This window comes from Triplophysa dalaica, chromosome 6 (genome assembly GCF_015846415.1).
Source record: "Triplophysa dalaica isolate WHDGS20190420 chromosome 6, ASM1584641v1, whole genome shotgun sequence".
Classification (NCBI taxonomy): domain Eukaryota; kingdom Metazoa; phylum Chordata; class Actinopteri; order Cypriniformes; family Nemacheilidae; genus Triplophysa; species Triplophysa dalaica.
In genome coordinates this window covers 4800166-4816831 of record NC_079547.1, presented here as the reverse complement: position 1 = coordinate 4816831, position 16666 = coordinate 4800166, and the positions used below count along the sequence as shown (strand labels likewise).

General features: G+C 45.2%; 2 protein-coding genes across 2 annotated transcripts; both read right to left on the bottom strand.

Annotated features, from left to right (window-relative positions):
• Positions 1 to 541: 541 nt before the first annotated feature.
• On the bottom strand, positions 542 to 6209 carry LOC130424837 (uncharacterized). Its single transcript, XM_056750796.1, has 2 exons — positions 2806 to 6209; positions 542 to 1145 (listed from the first exon to the last, which is right to left on the bottom strand). Exon 1 carries the CDS (start codon positions 5809 to 5811, stop codon positions 4501 to 4503), a length of 1311 nt encoding a protein of 436 aa, XP_056606774.1. The 5' UTR covers positions 5812 to 6209; the 3' UTR covers positions 542 to 1145; positions 2806 to 4500.
• A 3267-nt stretch (positions 6210 to 9476) lies between these two features.
• LOC130424728 (protein-glutamine gamma-glutamyltransferase 5-like) lies at positions 9477 to 15969 on the bottom strand. Its single transcript, XM_056750625.1, has 14 exons — positions 15860 to 15969; positions 15479 to 15658; positions 14326 to 14583; positions 14038 to 14156; positions 13692 to 13820; positions 13420 to 13597; positions 13156 to 13291; positions 12880 to 12983; positions 12416 to 12655; positions 11995 to 12030; positions 11681 to 11887; positions 10965 to 11128; positions 10675 to 10811; positions 9477 to 10212 (listed from the first exon to the last, which is right to left on the bottom strand). The coding sequence occupies exons 1-14, from the start codon at positions 15864 to 15866 to the stop codon at positions 10062 to 10064; spliced, it is 2046 nt and encodes a 681-aa protein (XP_056606603.1). The 5' UTR covers positions 15867 to 15969; the 3' UTR covers positions 9477 to 10061.
• Between the last annotated feature and the right edge of the window lie 697 nt (positions 15970 to 16666).

The following is a 16666-nucleotide window of genomic DNA, read 5'->3' as shown; positions in this document are numbered from 1 at the left end:
AAGATAAAAGAGTAAATGCAACCAACACCTTCAAACATACTTTAGCATTGTGCATTTTGGGGAGGATACTTTAATTACAGGATTCAGATACAGAATATTAATTCTCACTATTCAATCTTAGCTGGAACTAATCTTCAGCAATGTTAAATTGACTTAACACACATAACTCCCTTAAATTAATTGAGACAAGTGATTGAATATTATTCATCCTTATTACTGTAACGTGTTCAAGTTGACCTATGTACAGTAAGAAACAGTAAAATACAAAACAGTGGAAACAATCAAGGTGGGGCAGGTTTGTCAACACTTAACTAGCCTGCATTACACGTGAATTTTGTCCTGTTACACAATCTGAGATGGTAATCTAAGGCTGATTATGCATTTTAAGGGAAAATCATTTCGGATGAAGATTTACTCCGAAGGTTTTGTGATTTGCATCAACATCTGGCGAATTTACTTTCTCATGAGAGTCAGGTAATCAAATGATTGTATAAGACACCACTTCCTGTCTACAAACACTGTGTGTGATACAATATGCACATAATTTTCAATTTAAGTTTATTTGTATAGCGCTGTTCACAGTTTACACTAAAGCAGCTTTACACAAGGGCATACTGTACTGTAGTTTCTGACATGTGACCATGACAAAACTGACAAACACTTATCACTGTTATCACAGAGGAAGTGGAGCAACATTATGAGCACCCTATGTACCTGGGGCCTGTTTCAAAAAGTAGGTTTAGTGAAAATAGTATATTAAGCTTGAAATGAGGGAAAATCTGGGTTCCCCATCAGTCGGTCTCTTGACGTTGTGTTGAGAGACAGACTGGGGTTTGATTCTGAGAACCTATCATCTCCGAGATAAATCTAAAACGCCAATGGGCTTTGGCGAATGGCCCGCCCACGCCAGTCTCCGCCCCCGTATATACATCATCCTTTGTTCTTCGGAACCTGCCCTTGTAAGAGTACAAGCGCATCTCTTCGAGACTGTTTCACTGCTGGATTTACGACGCAGAGCAGCAGATCTCTCGATGAAGTCAGCGCTCTTGATGGCGCTTGCCTATATCAAGAGGTTGGGCGACCTCCAGGCTTTTTCCTTGTCTCAGGGATGCCTAGAATTTGGGCCTGGCAACTCTCACGTGATCCTGAGACCCAGGCCCGGTTACGTGCCCAAGGTTCCCACCACTCCCATCTGGGACCAGGTGGAGAACGTCTTGGTTACGTATGTAACCTCAGTTCCCTGATGGAGGGAACGAGACGTTGTGTCGAGAACGACAGATGGGGTTCGCCCTTGAGAACCAATCAACTCTGACTACTATAGAAAAGGCCAATGAAATTTGGCGAATGCAATTTGCATGCCGGGCTCCGCCCCCGGCAATCCGGTATAAAAGGAGACCGGCGTGCAGCATTCACTTACCTTTGTTCTGAAGAGCCTGAGACCTCTCAAACTGCAGCAGAATACGATACGTGTTCGTGGCATAAGGGACACAACGTCTCATCCCTCCATCAGGGAACTGAGGTTACATACGTAACCAAGACGTTCCCTTTCTGTCGGTCTCTCGACGTTGTGTCGAGAACGACAGATGGGGTTGCCTATGGAAATCGCCACAACGCTGTATCGCGTCACAATCTCTAGCGAAGCGACGGTAACAAGCCTGGGCGTGTCATCTCGAAGCTTTCGTGAGACTGTAACCTTCCAGTGTGGTTGTCGGGGGGTTCCAGAGCTTTCTTGGAGAAAGATGGGTACAGCCCTGACCGGTAACTTTCACGGACGGGGCCTTAGCTCTCTATAGGCGAGAGGCCGTCCGGAACAGTTTACACCGGGTAAGCGCGACTCTTAATCAGAGAAGCGCTACAGAGGCCACCTCCTACCCGTGGGGAGGAATATGGTGGATATAGGTATGGTCTCGTCCTTGGAGGAGAACGAATGGAACAAGCGGACTGAGTAGTTAACATCGAGGTGGAGGCCCACCTGGGCAAGCTCATGGGTTACCAGGAGTGGGAACCATTCTCATGAGGATACATCAGACGGAACAGCCCACGGAGGGGGTGTTACAGACGTCCGGTAGCACTAGGTCCGGTTAGAGCTATCTGTGATAGCTCACATGGTATCCCGGCCTAAGGGGGAAGGCTGCTCTGCCCAGCCAGCCCCCAGGGGGTGCTTGTTTGGTGATGGATGGAATGCCTATTCTTAACCAGTGTCTGGGTAAGAAGGGAGGCTGGTGAGGTACCAGTTTCTTAGCAATGTGTTCGGGTAAGAAGAAAAGGTAAATAGCACACTGACCCAACCTGTTAGAGGGTGGAAAGGTGCTTTCGCAGGCATACGCCCCCCCGGATGCCAGTCCTACATGTCGCCACGCAGGACGTGGGCTGACACCGGGTTTACGCGAAGGTTGTTAACACTTGCGAAGGTGTTTGGGCATAGCCCAACCCGCAGCTCTACAGATGTCTGCTAGAGAGGCGCTTCTGCCAGTGTCCAGGAGGTGGCTAAACTCCGTGTGGAGTGAGCCCTCACTGCCAAAGGGCATGGGAGATTCTGAGATCGGAATGCCGTCGTAATGGCGTCCACGACCCAGTGCGCCAGCCTCTGTTTGGAGACAGCCTTCCCCTTCTGCTGTCCTCCAACAGACACGGAGCTGGTCAGAGCTTCAGAGCTCTGGGTGCGGTCCAGTACGTACTGGACACAACACTAGTCGGGTTGGGTCTTCCTCCCCTATGGGGAGCGCCTGCAAGTTCACCACTTGGCCCCGGAGAGAGTAGTGGGAACTTCTTGGGCACGCATCCGGGCCTGGGTCTCAAGATAACGTGAGAGTTTCCAGGGCCGAGTTTAAGGCAATCCAGGGACACGGAGGATGCTCGGTGGTCCCCTACCCTCTTGAAGGAAGTAAGCGCCGTCAGGAGGGCCGTCTTACTCTATGAGGAAGATCGGAACCTCCGAGGGGCTCTTTGGGGGGCCCTGAGGCTCCCCAGGACCACTTAGGGTCCCAAGAGGGTATGGAGCTGAGATGAGGCGGATTCCGCCCTCTCGCTGCTTAGGAACCTGGTGACCAGGTCGTGTTGCCCTAGAAACTTTCCACCGACTGAGTCGTGATGAGTGGCAATAGCGACTACATACACTTTCAGTGTCGAAGGGAGATGTTAGTCTCCAGTCTCGTGAGAAGGGGAACACAATCCTGATCAAGCACCTCAGTGGGTTTTTCTCGTTGAGAAAGACACCAGGACGAGAAGAGGCACCGTCTAGAGGCGTGTAACCGCCTAGTAGATGGGGCCCTAGCCTGGGTGATGGTCTCAGCCGTATAGGGGTAGTAGCCATCTTAGGATCTTCTCGTCCCGTCTAGAGACCAGACATGGGTGTTCCAGAGGTCTGATCTGGGATGCCAGAACGTGTCCTTCCCCTGAGAGAGCAGGTCCTCTGTCAGGGGAATGGTTCAGGGGGAGTCGCTGTCCAGAGCATCGGCTCTGAGGCCAAGTGCGGTTAGACCGGTGTGGTGTAACCAATAACACTTGGTGCTCCTGCTCCCTGACCTTGCACAGAGTCTGTACAAGAAGGCTCCTGGGGGGGGGAAGGTGTGCTTCCGCCCATCCCGCGGCCAGCTGTGCGCAAGGATATCCTTGCCGAGGGCAGGGACTATCAAGCGGGCAAATGGTGGTGTTACGGGAGGTGAACAGGTTTTACCTGGGTGTGTGGCCTGCAGGGAACGGGTCACCTGTTGACTCCACCGGAGGAGGCGTCGAGCAAGTTGTGTTTAGCTGCTGTGTGCGAACGCCACCCTGACGATCTGTATTCGCTACAGCTATAGTGCTGTCCTCGGAACAGCACGTGCATGTCTCGCACGAGAGGCCGTAGCCTGCTCAGTGCAAGTAGCATAGCCCACAACTCTTGGCAATTGATATGCCAGCGCAGGCGGGGGTTCGTCCAACACCCCACCCGCGTGCCCGTTGCACACTACACCGCACCCCTGCAGGGAGACTTCAGTCGTCACCACGACCTGCCTCATAACCTGCTCAGAGGGACCTGAGTCCGTCGAAAAAGTCATAAAGACTAGGGGTTATGGTGCGTCGGCAGCAGGGCGGCATCACCATGCGCCTGCTGCCGGTGTGCCACGCTCTCCTCGGAACTCGACTCTGAAACCAGTGTTGGAGCGGTGTCATGTGCATCAACTCGAGGGGTATTAACCCGCGAGGACGCCATGTGTCCCGGGAGCCTCTGAATTGTTTCAGGGGGACCGCTGTCTGCCTAAAATGTTCATTTCAGACAGTTCAACACTGGTTGGGCACAACTGCGGACAGGTGCGCCGACATGGTGACAGAGTAGAGTTCCATACCGAGAAAGAGGATGCTCTGCATTGGGGAGAGCTTGCCCCTCTCTTGGTTGACCTGGAGTCCCAATCGACCTAGGTGCCGGAGCACCAGGTCCCTTTGTGTACATAACAGATCTCGCGAGTGTGCCAAGATAGGCCAGTCGCTGAGATAGTTTAGTACCGCCTCGCCTTCCTCCTCTCAGGGAGAAAGGGCGGTCAGGGACAGACCGAAAGGGAGGACTCTGTACTGATATGCCCGCCTCTCGCACGCGAACCGTGGGAACGGCCGGTGTCGAGGAAGATCGAAGGCTGTGAAGGTTCGGGCCCGATGTTGTTCTCCCTGGGGTCTTCCCGTCAGTGTCCCTTCTCGCGAGGAGGTTGCTGACGGGGTGGAGGTTTCCCCCTCGACCTCTGCTTCCGGGGTGCCGCCTGTGGGGGCACAGGAACCGGAGCCGATATCGAAAGGGTCCTGGGTTGCAGGGAAGCAGACGTCACGTGAGATCTTGGAGGCCTGTAGGCGGCCGAGTCGCGGCGTGAAAAAAATGTGGTTAATTGCCACTGTCTGCTTCGCCGTCAAAAAACTGCTGAGCGCAGTCCTCGACGGTGTTACCAACAACCCACCCTGCGAGATGAGTGCATCAAGAAAGCGGACTTCCTTGCTGTCACTCTTCTGCACAAGGTATAGCCGGGGGTGTCTCTCCTGGACCACTACCGTGGACATCGTCCGACCCAGGGCCCGTGCCGCCGCCTTAGTCGCCCGTAGAGCGCTGTCAGCGGTGGCACGGAGATCCTGCATTATACCCGGGTCGGCCTTACCCTCGTGGAGCCCTCTCAACGCCCTGGCCTGGCGGACCTGCAGGATGGCCAAGGCATAGAGAGAGGAGGCAGCCTGGCCCGCAACATCGCAAGCTTTCGACACCAGTGATGCCGAAGTCTTACGTGCTTTGGACGGTAGGAGTGGTCGATCCCCCCCCAGGTGGTAGCCGTCCGCGGCACAGGTGGACCGCAGGCGGACGTTCCACCCGGGGGATCTCGACGCAGTCCTTGGCTGCCTCACCATCGAGGGAAGTAAGGGAGCCAGAGCTGGTTTCACTGGAACGGTCCGTGGGTGGAGCGTTCCAAGTTTTACACAGCTCCTCATGCACCTCCGGGAAAAACATGGCACCCGGGGTGGGCGCGGTTTGCACCACGCACCGACCTCGGGAACCACGCATCCCCGGGTTAGCACGGATGACATCACTTCTGCTTCCTCCTGAACTCGACCGCTGGGGGTGGAGTTTGGATTCGGCAGAGTCGGATGCCAGTCTCCCTCCGATGCTGCGAGCGACATCTCATCTACGTCACACATCGTTTCCGAGTGTGTGCGTGAGGATCCGGACGGTATGCCACCGCCGGTTGGGGAACGTTCAGAAGAGCGAATCGGGGTGCGATCGGCCCGTGAGCACTTGGCTGGCGGGTTTACGTTCGCAGAGTTCCCCATATCACTAACGCTGCTAACGTGGGTGGTCATCGGGGCCGTAGCCACAGATGTCACAGCCCGGGTAGCAGACGAAATGGTGGCTGGTTCCCGTAGGAAGACAGCCACCCGTGACCGCAACTTCTGAATGACAATCTGCCCGCAGTGCAGGCAGATGTGTCAACGAACGCTGCTTCAGTGTGCTGGACGCCCAGACACCTAATGCAGCGATCGTGTCCATCCCCCTCCTCGATGAGGGTGCCGCACCCAAGAGAACAGCGGGACATGCCGCGCTGGAGAATGCTCAGTCAGTCCTGAAAAGGACTTTTAGAAAAAATCTCTAACACCTCCGGAACCGCCGTGACGCCCAGGGGAAGGTCGCTGCAGGAAGGGACGATCCGCTGTAACACGTCGTAGCACCAGCGTGTAGTTGTAGAGGATTGAATCCTGAGTTGTACTCATGAGCGATGGCTCTGAAGAACAAAAGGTAAGTGAATGCTGCACGCCGGCCTCCTTTTATACCGGATTTCCGGGGGCGGACCCCGGCATGCAAATTGCATTCGCCAAATTTCATTGGCCTTTTCTATAGTAGTCAGAGTTGATTGGTTCTCAAGGGCGAACCCCATCTGTCGTTCTCGACACAACGTCGAGAGACCGACAGAAAGGGAACCTGCAGGTGCTCCCCTCTGGGGAGGAAGACCCAACCTTCAACGTGCTGTGTCCAGTACGCGAACTGCGCCTCTACCATTAGGGGAGGGCTATCTCCAAACAGAGACTGGCACACTGGATTGTCGACGCCATTTCTCCATATTCCATGCGGTGTATGGCCTCCTTGTGGGCACTGGCCCAAGGCGCCTCTCTGGCAGACATATGTCAAGTTGCGGGTTGGGCAACGCCCAGCACCTTCGCGAGGTTTTACAACCTCCGAGTGGAACTTGTGTCAGCCCATGTTTTGTACCCCACCATGTAGGACAGGCATCTGGTCTGGGCGTACACCTGCAAAAGCACCTTCTTCCCTCTTCAGGTAAGTACAGTGCGCTATTTTTTTGCCTCTCTACTTCCCCACATTGGGTGAAGTATATGCATTCCATCCATCACTGAACGGACAGGGCAGAGCGGTCTGTTGGAACCAATCCAGTACTTGTAGAGTGGCCCCTACTCAGGTGGACCCCTATACTTGGACTATTGCCCCATAAGCAGTGACTCCCCCGTTGGGTAGTCCCGTGTGTTAATTTCCTCAATCCTGATTCCCCTGTTCGCAAATCTGTGACCTCCCCTCCGGTGGCACGCCCACCTGGGTTCTGTCCCCCTACGGCCGTGCTATCCGTAACACACTCTCCAAGAGTAGAACAGTGTTTTTCCGAGTGCGACGGCTCCGGACAGTGCCTCACTAACAAAGGCGAACGCCCTGTCCGTGATGACTGTCAGTACAGGCTTCACAGTATGTCCACTACTATTCCACTGGAAGGTTACGTCTCGCTGCACCGCTCACTTGTGACTCGCTAGGCTAGTCAGTGTCGCTCAGCTTGAGGTTGTAATACGTCTCAGCGTTGTGGCGTGTAGAGATAGGTCCCCAGTATGTCTCTCAACACATCGTCGAGAGACTGACTGAAGGGGAACGTCTCGGTAACGTCTGTAACCTTCGTTCCTTTATGGAGGGAACGAGACGTTGCGTCTTCATGCCACAACGCTTTGGCGATCCGCTGCAAGGAGCACCTCCAGGTTCCTCAGCACAAAGGGTGATGAATGACCGCTGCCATCTTCCTTTTTAAAGCACTAGTGGTGTACCTCATTCATTCATTCATTAATACAGTCATTCTAGCATTCATTTTGATCACACAGAGACCACCTCAGTAAGTAAAATGTCATATGTGCTTTTATAGAGGATCCTGTACATGAGGAGGCTACATGAATTCATATGGATCTTCTTTAATTTCAGGAGAGGAATTGAAGACCCAAATGTAATTTTGTCATTTCCCTGTGCATTTTCAGTGAAGTAGATATATAAAAATATATCTCGTCCATCCTTAAATCCATAACATCAGCCATCATGGCCGTGTTTTACATCACATCAGATTTTTCCCACATGTTCTCACGCATGTAAGTTTTATATGGAGGATAATAAATGACTCAATCAAATCTGGGCAAATAAAGTGCATGAATAAAGGAATTAATAAATACAGATTAATGCAGTGATAACAATAATAAACAATTACTTAATACTTCATTTTTGATAAGATAAATTATTACTGTGCATTTGTAAATCATTTAATATTACACCATACCTTTCAGCCTAAATGTGTGTCAAAATAGAAGTTGGTTGAGTTTAAAAAAATGTGGCAAAAAAGACCAAAAGTGATAAAGTATTTTTCAATAAATTGTCAAAGCAGCAGTAAACTGAACACAGCGGGCTCATGTCATCTAGAGTACTTTGTTTGCATTGCATGAAATTAACCATTTGAATCAAACTTCCAACCTGATGATTTTCACATGTTTGAAAACTGTGTGTCGGGGAGTATCATGGCAGAGCCTTAGGTTTTGTGTGGAGAGAGACAAAATGTTGTTATCATGACATCATATGCGCTCTCTCCAGTCTCATCTATGGGCCCGCTCCTCTCGTTCCTTCGTTAGTCTTCCATTAGTGTTTCATCCCCTACACCTGTTCCCATTGTTTTCTTCCTTTATTAGTCTCCCTATTAAATGCCCTTGTGTCTGCTGTCCTGTGCTCGTTCATTTTGCAATGTACCCTGCGTGTTCTCCTTGCGCTGTCCCTTGCCTTGCCTTGCCTTGACTTGCGTTGTGTCGCTCTTTGTATTGAGTATATTTTTTTTCCCCCTCGTGGGAAGTGTTTTGAATTTTTATTTTTGTTACCGTGTCCCTAGTTCGTGTTTTGTTAAAGTTTTCCCAATTGTTGGTGTCTTGTTTAATAAATCTTTAACCCCTTCACCACCCCTGCCTGCATCTGGGTTCTCTCCTTGGCAATTCCTGACAAATACAGCATAAAAATTGTTAAGCCGTAGATACTTTTACTTGGGAATACACACTAACTAGTTTAGAATCTCTCATTATTGAAGGATTATCACTGTTTCCTTTATATTCAGATAGCAAAGGTACCTCTGTAAGATGTCTCAGGCAGTAAACGACCCAAAGCTTAGTGAACTAAAATAAATCATTCATCGGGGGTTGGCCACATTAAAAACAAGACATGGGCAGCTACTGGCCTTTCTGATATGAACTTGTCTAGAAGGAGTTGCATTTAAGGAACAAAGGTTTACCTTGTTGGACATAGATGACATAAAAACATGTTAACCAAGATGGTTGGTGTTTTCTTAATATGTAATCATGATGAATCATAAAAATTCATGAGATGAATCAGGGTTAAACATTTGCATCTACTGACATACAGATTTCTATGTGAAGCACACGTTCTGCCCTCTAGTGTCAAGGATTGTATATTTAAACTATATGTAATGAAAATTCTTAATTTTCCTTTGCCTGAATAAATTTGGCTTAATTAAAGTTATCTAATGTAATTACTATATTTATGGTGATTTTAAATGTTACTAAAGAAATAAAGAATCATTTACATCTTTAGTCTATTAATTACCATAAGGATTTCTTTCAGGTTTATGTTTATTTATTTATCAGATGTTTTAAATTAAAAATGAGGAATACTTTTGTCAGGAGACAGATAGGGAAAAACCAGATGCAGACAGACATTAAATAAAAAATACTTTTAATATATAAAGACAAAACAAAACCCACGATGGGGAAACAAACACATTAAACAAGGACTCAAAAGAAAAACGAAAGTTGACCAAAATAACATCCGGACAAAATCCACAAACCGGGGCACAGTAAACGGGAACTAAGAAATCCAAGACAAGACATGAAACCGACAGGCATGAAAAACGAGAATGATCTGCACATGACAATACACAAGAGGGGCATTATATAAGGGAAATAACAAAGGAAGACAACAATGAGCAGGTGTGGGTACTGAGACAAAGGCAGGTAGCTAAACGAGGAAACGAGAGAGGCGGGACCAAAGACGAGACCGGAGAGCGCATTTTATGTCAGAACCAACAATAACATGTCTCTCTCCACACAAAACATGAGGCTCTGCCATGATTCTGCCAGAAGACCAAGAAAGACATGGCATGATGAGGCAGAATCATGACACTTTTAAACCACTGATTTCTTCTAAATAAACATAATATGAGAAACTCTGCAGTACAAGGATTTCAAATATGCTGAGTTGAGTTCATGTAGTGACCCACAAATCATTAAACCTTTCACCCTCTTCAAGCCTGTTTAACATTGATAGTCTTGAACCCATGGAGGACACTGGACAGGTTTGTCAACACTAAACTAGCCTGGAGCATCTTGAAACCTGTCATCTCTGGAGTGAACTGAACGGGTCTTTTCATGGTCTCTCCAGGCTTCAGTGTGAGTCTGAGAGAAAAAAGATCACAACATTTAAAAAATGATTTATCGTAAATTCACTCCAGAGTGTTTTTGATTTGCATATAACAGCAGCGTGCGCACACATGCAGACACACACAAACACACACACACTTGTAATAGTGTAATTTACAGTTTCCCAGAAATGCCAAGTCAAGTCAATGAAAGTTTAGGAAACACAAATAAAATATCAATCTGTTGGATTTTTTTCCAGAGAATCAATCTCACATCTTTATGTAAAACCCCTCCCTGTTCGCCAGCACAGTTCGTACAGCACATGTAGCGACACAGTATGCATTTGTAGTTTTCCTCATTTGTAACTGGCTTTGGGTAAAACTCTCTGCTAAACAAATAAATGCTGATGTATTTGATGTCACTTTTCTAATTTCTCAGGTATGTGAAGCAAGTTGCATCCCCGAAACAAGTAAGAATTAAATAACACACTGTATGTACCTGGTTTGAATGTTCTCTTCCAAGAGTCCTGAACCCATAACCGTAAGCTCTCCATTCACTGGAACGGCGAACGGGCTCGTGAAGGTCACCATACCAACTTGATGCGTATTAACTACGACAGAGTTCTCGTTGGCGATCTGGAAGAATGACAGTGATCTTTCAAAATTGATATTGATACTTTTCTATTGTTCATATAGTAAATGTGTATTCTCTCCCTCAGTGACACAAATGTTTATGTAGTTCATGTATTCCAGATTATGTGTAGGTTTGTCCATTACAGGCTGACATACCTGTATAGTGAGAGTAGGACTGATGATGTTAAACTCTTGAGAAGCCAGCGTTCTCTTCTGAGTCTTCATGTCCTCTATAACCACAGCCAGGTTAACCAGATAATCCTCACTCACCTCTTTAGATGCATAATCGCTGGACACGATCTCGTGTTTGAAAGTCCGAGCTGGTGAAATAAAACAGGAATCAGTTATAATTAGATTTTTTTATTACATACGTTGATATCGCATGTTGGATATGTTTATGTTGCAAATTTAAAGATATACATTTTTGGCAGCGCATATTATTTAAGTCTGTTTAATGAAGCATATTTCAAAACTTATATTAATTTTATATCATTTTAGACGTTTTTTTGCGGGATATAAAAATATGGATGATCAGTTTCACATTTTTCAGATTTAAATTATGTTTGCCATCCTCCAGTACTAAAATTTCTACTTTATTTCAACAAATAATTTACTAATAAATTGTAGCTAAGAATGTCATCATAAGAAGATCAGTAAACTTTGGATTTTTGTCTCTCTAGCGCCACCACCGGCTCAAAGAGAAGCTCAGTTCAGCTAGGTGAATTCAATTCACACTATAAGATTGTCTATAATTGTGAATTTTCACATACTTGTGTTCTCAAAAGTAAATGTGATGGTTCCATTGTAGTATACAGGACCAGTGGTTGGAAGTGAAAGTAAAAGCATTACTTAGGTTCTTGTAGAAATCTTACCTTCTTTAGGAGCGAGCTTCAGGTCATAATGTGCCTCCCAAAAAGTGTTGGTTGGATTACTGTTGTACTCTTTGTTCTGAGCGTTGACGTGCGCTTTAAGCTCTTTGTGTGTGCTCTCATTGTTGGTGACAGTCACATTGAATATAATGTTTTGTCTGACTACAGGGGTCTTCAGAAGATACAGAGACACAACAACATCTTTTGGAGCTACATACAAAAATGCAAAAAAAGTCACAGCACTGTGTTATAAAGCAAGTAGACAAAAATGTAAAGCATGTTTAGATTAATTCATATCTGTAAATGCTAGAACTTACTGACTCTTGTCGACTCTTCAGAGCTAGGCCTATATGCTAGAAAAAAACAGTTTAATTGTTAATTAAAAAACAGATAGATTTCAATCTAGTCGAATGATTTTTGTAATCAGCATGTTTGTAGTTTTACAGTTTTTACAGCAAAACTGCAGATAATAACTGAGACGCTATTATGTGTATATTTTGAATTCTTATCCCATTGGCAAATGACTATTCTTGTCTTAATCTTACTAAATTTTACTTCTTAAGAAAATTTTCCTTATTTAAGATCGTTTTAGATTTTATCAGTGTTTTGTCAGTGTGGTGTAAGAACTGAATTACCCATGAATGCAGTTCTTTCATATCATAAAATGTGTTTATTTCTGTTTGTTTTTGCAATTATCACTTCAACAGCAAGCCATTATCTGTCTTCTGTTTCTCTTACCTGTCTCAGTTTTATATTGTGAGGTGATGTTTAACATTTGCATGGACCCTGGACTCTTGGTGCAGATCAGAGATCCGACTCTTCTGGTGTCAGTCTCAGATGACAAAACCTCCCCATCACGAACAATCATTGTACGCACATCAGCATTCACTGCAGCGTAGATAAACGGTACGTCATACTGGGCCTCAACACTCCTGTCATGAATGGCCTTCAGAGCAGCAGGTCCACATCTGTACATTCCTGTAACAGAAGATTTTAACACATAGGATAAGTATGTTTAAGTTCCAGTCAAATTTTTATTTACCCCGTTTACTTTGTAAGTACAACAAACAATTTATTTGTGAAAATTTACAAAAAAAGTATTTTGTAATTGTTCTTTATTTGTCTAATTTCACTTGAAAATACATCACAACACTGAAGTAAACTCAATGAACTTCTGGTTCACATGGACTTTAATGACTGACCTGCACTGATCTCCTGGGGTGTGGGGTCGAGAACCTGCCAACCATCAAACCTTTGACCCAGATCAGGCCTCTTCATCCATGACTCTACCCACACATGGAAGTTCCTGAAAAAAATTGTTCCTCTGAGTAAAACATGATTGACAACCATAAATCTAAATACTAGTGTTAGTATGATTCTCTATTCTCTAGTAAACTTCTTATAATATAAAAAAATCCTTGTTCATTTATTGTGATTATAAAGCAGAGCCATCAGTCATTTTTAAACAGGTAACTCACCAGATGCTGTCTCTGCTAAGAGATAGCTTTTCCCCCAATTCTGAGTAATATTCCTCTATTACCATGTTTCCATCTGTGTCATGGGCGGAGCTAAAGTTGGTGACCACACGAGTTGGAATGCCGAGTGCCCTCATTACTGTTTGACGAAAAAGAAACATTTGCATTTGAAAACCAACCGCAAGAATGCTGTTCATGCATTACAGTGTGTCTTTCAGGGCCACATCTGACTGCACAATACAGTGATAAAACTGATGTTTGTCTTACCTGTGCACATGACAGCAGCAAACACCCAGCACTGCCCATATTTAACAGGTCTGAATTGTGATTCTGACCATTTCCTGAGGATATCTGCACTCCCAGACCATGTTGATGGGTTAACGCCACCTCTGTATTCACCTGACCATTTTCCCATCAGCACACCTCTATCATCCTGAGAGTTCACCTGTTCAAAGACAAATTGAGAGGAACAGTGAGTTAAAACTGAGAAGAATAGAAGAGCGTAAAACAGTGGAGAGGAAAAGAGATGAGATGCTCACCATAGCTGAGATCACCCTGCCTATATAGACCGGATTGCTGCGGTTCAGTAAATCTCTTCTCCTGTCGGTTAGATACTGGGGACTCAACTCCAGCAGTTTCATGCAAATGTCTAATATCCCCCTTTCATACTGTGAAGATAAGAAATTATCATTTAAATATTTAAATTTATCTTGAAAAACACTTTTTAATGTTTTCAAACATGTGGCTTAATTGTTTAATTCTTTTAGCTGTAAGAAGTAAGGAATAAAGAATTGAAGTCTGAATTGAACTGTACAATATTGCAGTTAAATCCTGTAAAATCCTTGCAATATTTTACACTGTTTTGCAAAATCAGACATCGCTCACCTGACCAAAAGACCACGGTCTAGAGACGCAGTTACTCGGTGCACCTTTAAAGATCAGTCCAAAATCACTCCTTACATATTCATCTCTCAGCTCCTCAGGGCTCAGAAACACAGAATCACCTGCACAACAAAATATATTAATAACAAATGATTTTTTTTACATATGACCAAATTACAAAATTACAATTACAACAATAATTACAATAATTTGGATAATAATTTACAATAATTGTAGAAATTACAATAAATTCATAATGACTTATTGTTCACATCTTGAAGTGAGGCTCACCTTGACACCAGGGGTTGCAGAGCATCGTGAACTGACCGAGCGAGTGGGTGCTCACACTCGTGCGTGTTTCGGCTCTCAGGCTGAGGCTGTATACCCCCACAGAGGCGGAAGGTGTGCTGAGCACCGAGACTGATATTGTGCGGGGTGAGTTTGGATTGGGTATACCCCGCTCCAGAGTGGCACTCCATTGCATTGTAGATGGTTCTCTGGTCCTAGAGACAGGCCGTCCAGACACAGGCAGTTCGACAGAGAGTGGACCTGCTCAGTGGAGATTATGAGAGGCCATTTGGATTAGATAGAGAGCGCAACAGTTGTGTACCATTAGCACATATTGCACATAAAATAAATAAAATGAACATAATTTGATGATTTATTTTTATTTTAGATAGAATGGGGAAAATAAGCAGAAACATGATTAGCAGTCACTGTTGACCTCTAAACAGACACGATAGAATTATGGTTACAGATACTGAATAAACTAATGCATTAATCCAGGAATGATGAATGCATTTTTGTGGATGAGCACCTAGGCTAGTAATTCAACAGTTTTAGGTTCAAACCCAAGAATGATTCTTGAGATATAAACTTGATATTCCTGGGCTCCCTTAAGTAGAGCTCTCTGTCATTATCCTGCTTCACCTGGTCATAATTTTCTATTCTTGTGGAAGGGTCATGACGGTCCCACGTGATTTGTGTGGAAATGCATGATCAGTGTTTATATATGATGATCATGCGTTCTCCGGTCATGTTTCCTCGTTTAGCTTCCCGCCTGTGTCTCCCACACCTGCCCATTGTTAAGTTTCCTAGTTTGTTCCCCTATGTTATGCCCTATATTGTGTTTGCTGTCCTGTGCTGTGGCGTTTTGCTTTCTTGCCATGAGGTTGCTTTGCCTTGATCAGCTTGTATCATGCCTTTTGGACTCCCTTGCCCCTTTTGGATATGTATATGTATATGTATGACTAGTCGCTGTATGACTTATGTTTGTATTAACAAAGTCTTCCTATTACATGTACCGCTGCTTGCGTTTGGGTTCTCTTTTCGTGTAAAACCGTCACATAAACACGCAGTAATTATATTCTGACTAACTATCAGTAAAAACCTGATAGATTTCAGTGGAATGGCCGTTACTGTGTTGGATGATGCAGAACATTACCTAGGACAACGTGGAAGACAAGTTTATCCTGGCGTGGATCAAATGCCCGTCCATCGAAGCTCAACAAAATCTGAAAGGCCTGTCCTCTCCTCAGGACCAAAGTGCTGGAGCTCAGACCATTGGTCTTGTGGTTGAACTGGTTTTTGGCTGACTGCAGGTCGACACTTTTAAGCTTGAACACTACACAATACGAAAAAAATCATATCATGAACTATGAATTTTGCCACAAAACAGATATTATTAACAAATAATGAACTATAAAAAAAATCTTGAATAATAATTATTTAAAATACTACAAGGACTTTGTGTAAAGTCTTGCTTGCTAAAAAGGAAAACTGTTAGTTAATAAATTAAATAAATAAAAATGAATGTCAAACTTACCATCCATGAGATTCTACCGAGATGTTTATGTTCTGCTCTGCTGTAAAAACTGATCCTTCTTTATTCTACCTCTTTTTATAGGAGATTCTCGCAACCCTCCCTTATGAAGTGTCATAAAAGTGGTTGAACCACATTCACAAAAAAAACATGCCAGATGATAGAGTCAACGCAACCAACACCTTTGGCGATTACGCAATCTGATGCACAGGAGCATTGTGCATTTAAGGGGAGTGTGTACAGTAGTACGTACAGTCAAGGGAACCCAACGGGGGGGAGGATGAGGACGATTCTAAGAGCCCTTGTTTCACTGGGGGCTCAGCAGAACCTGTGTGTATGTGTGTGTCCCTTTTAGACGTATGCGGTGTGTTTGTCCCCTTAAAAAGCTGTAAGCAGATCATTCAGAGTAGCGGCACTGGCACTTCAGCGCTTCACAGTTCTCTACGTGTTTCAACATGGCGCAGCATCAGGCAAAATCAGGATATCAAAAGAGAAACAAGAGAGAGAAGAGAGGTCGAGACAGGGAAGACAACTTGTCAGCCAGTTTTTTTAAAAACAAGGTGATTTACGTTCTTGATAATTTCAAGAAATGTGTTTAAGCGATCGAGAAAAAGTGTAACACACATCTCTTTGCTTTCAATCAGATTCGCATATTAGGATTTGTTGTTATATTCCCAGTATTTCAGCACAGTTGAATTGCCCAAAAGGACTTTTCCCCACATCTAATGCATGACAGAGGGAGCAGTCAAGAATATGAATTGAGGAAAACTAGTTCTGAGGTTTCACTTTGACTCGTTTGTGTTTGGGGAT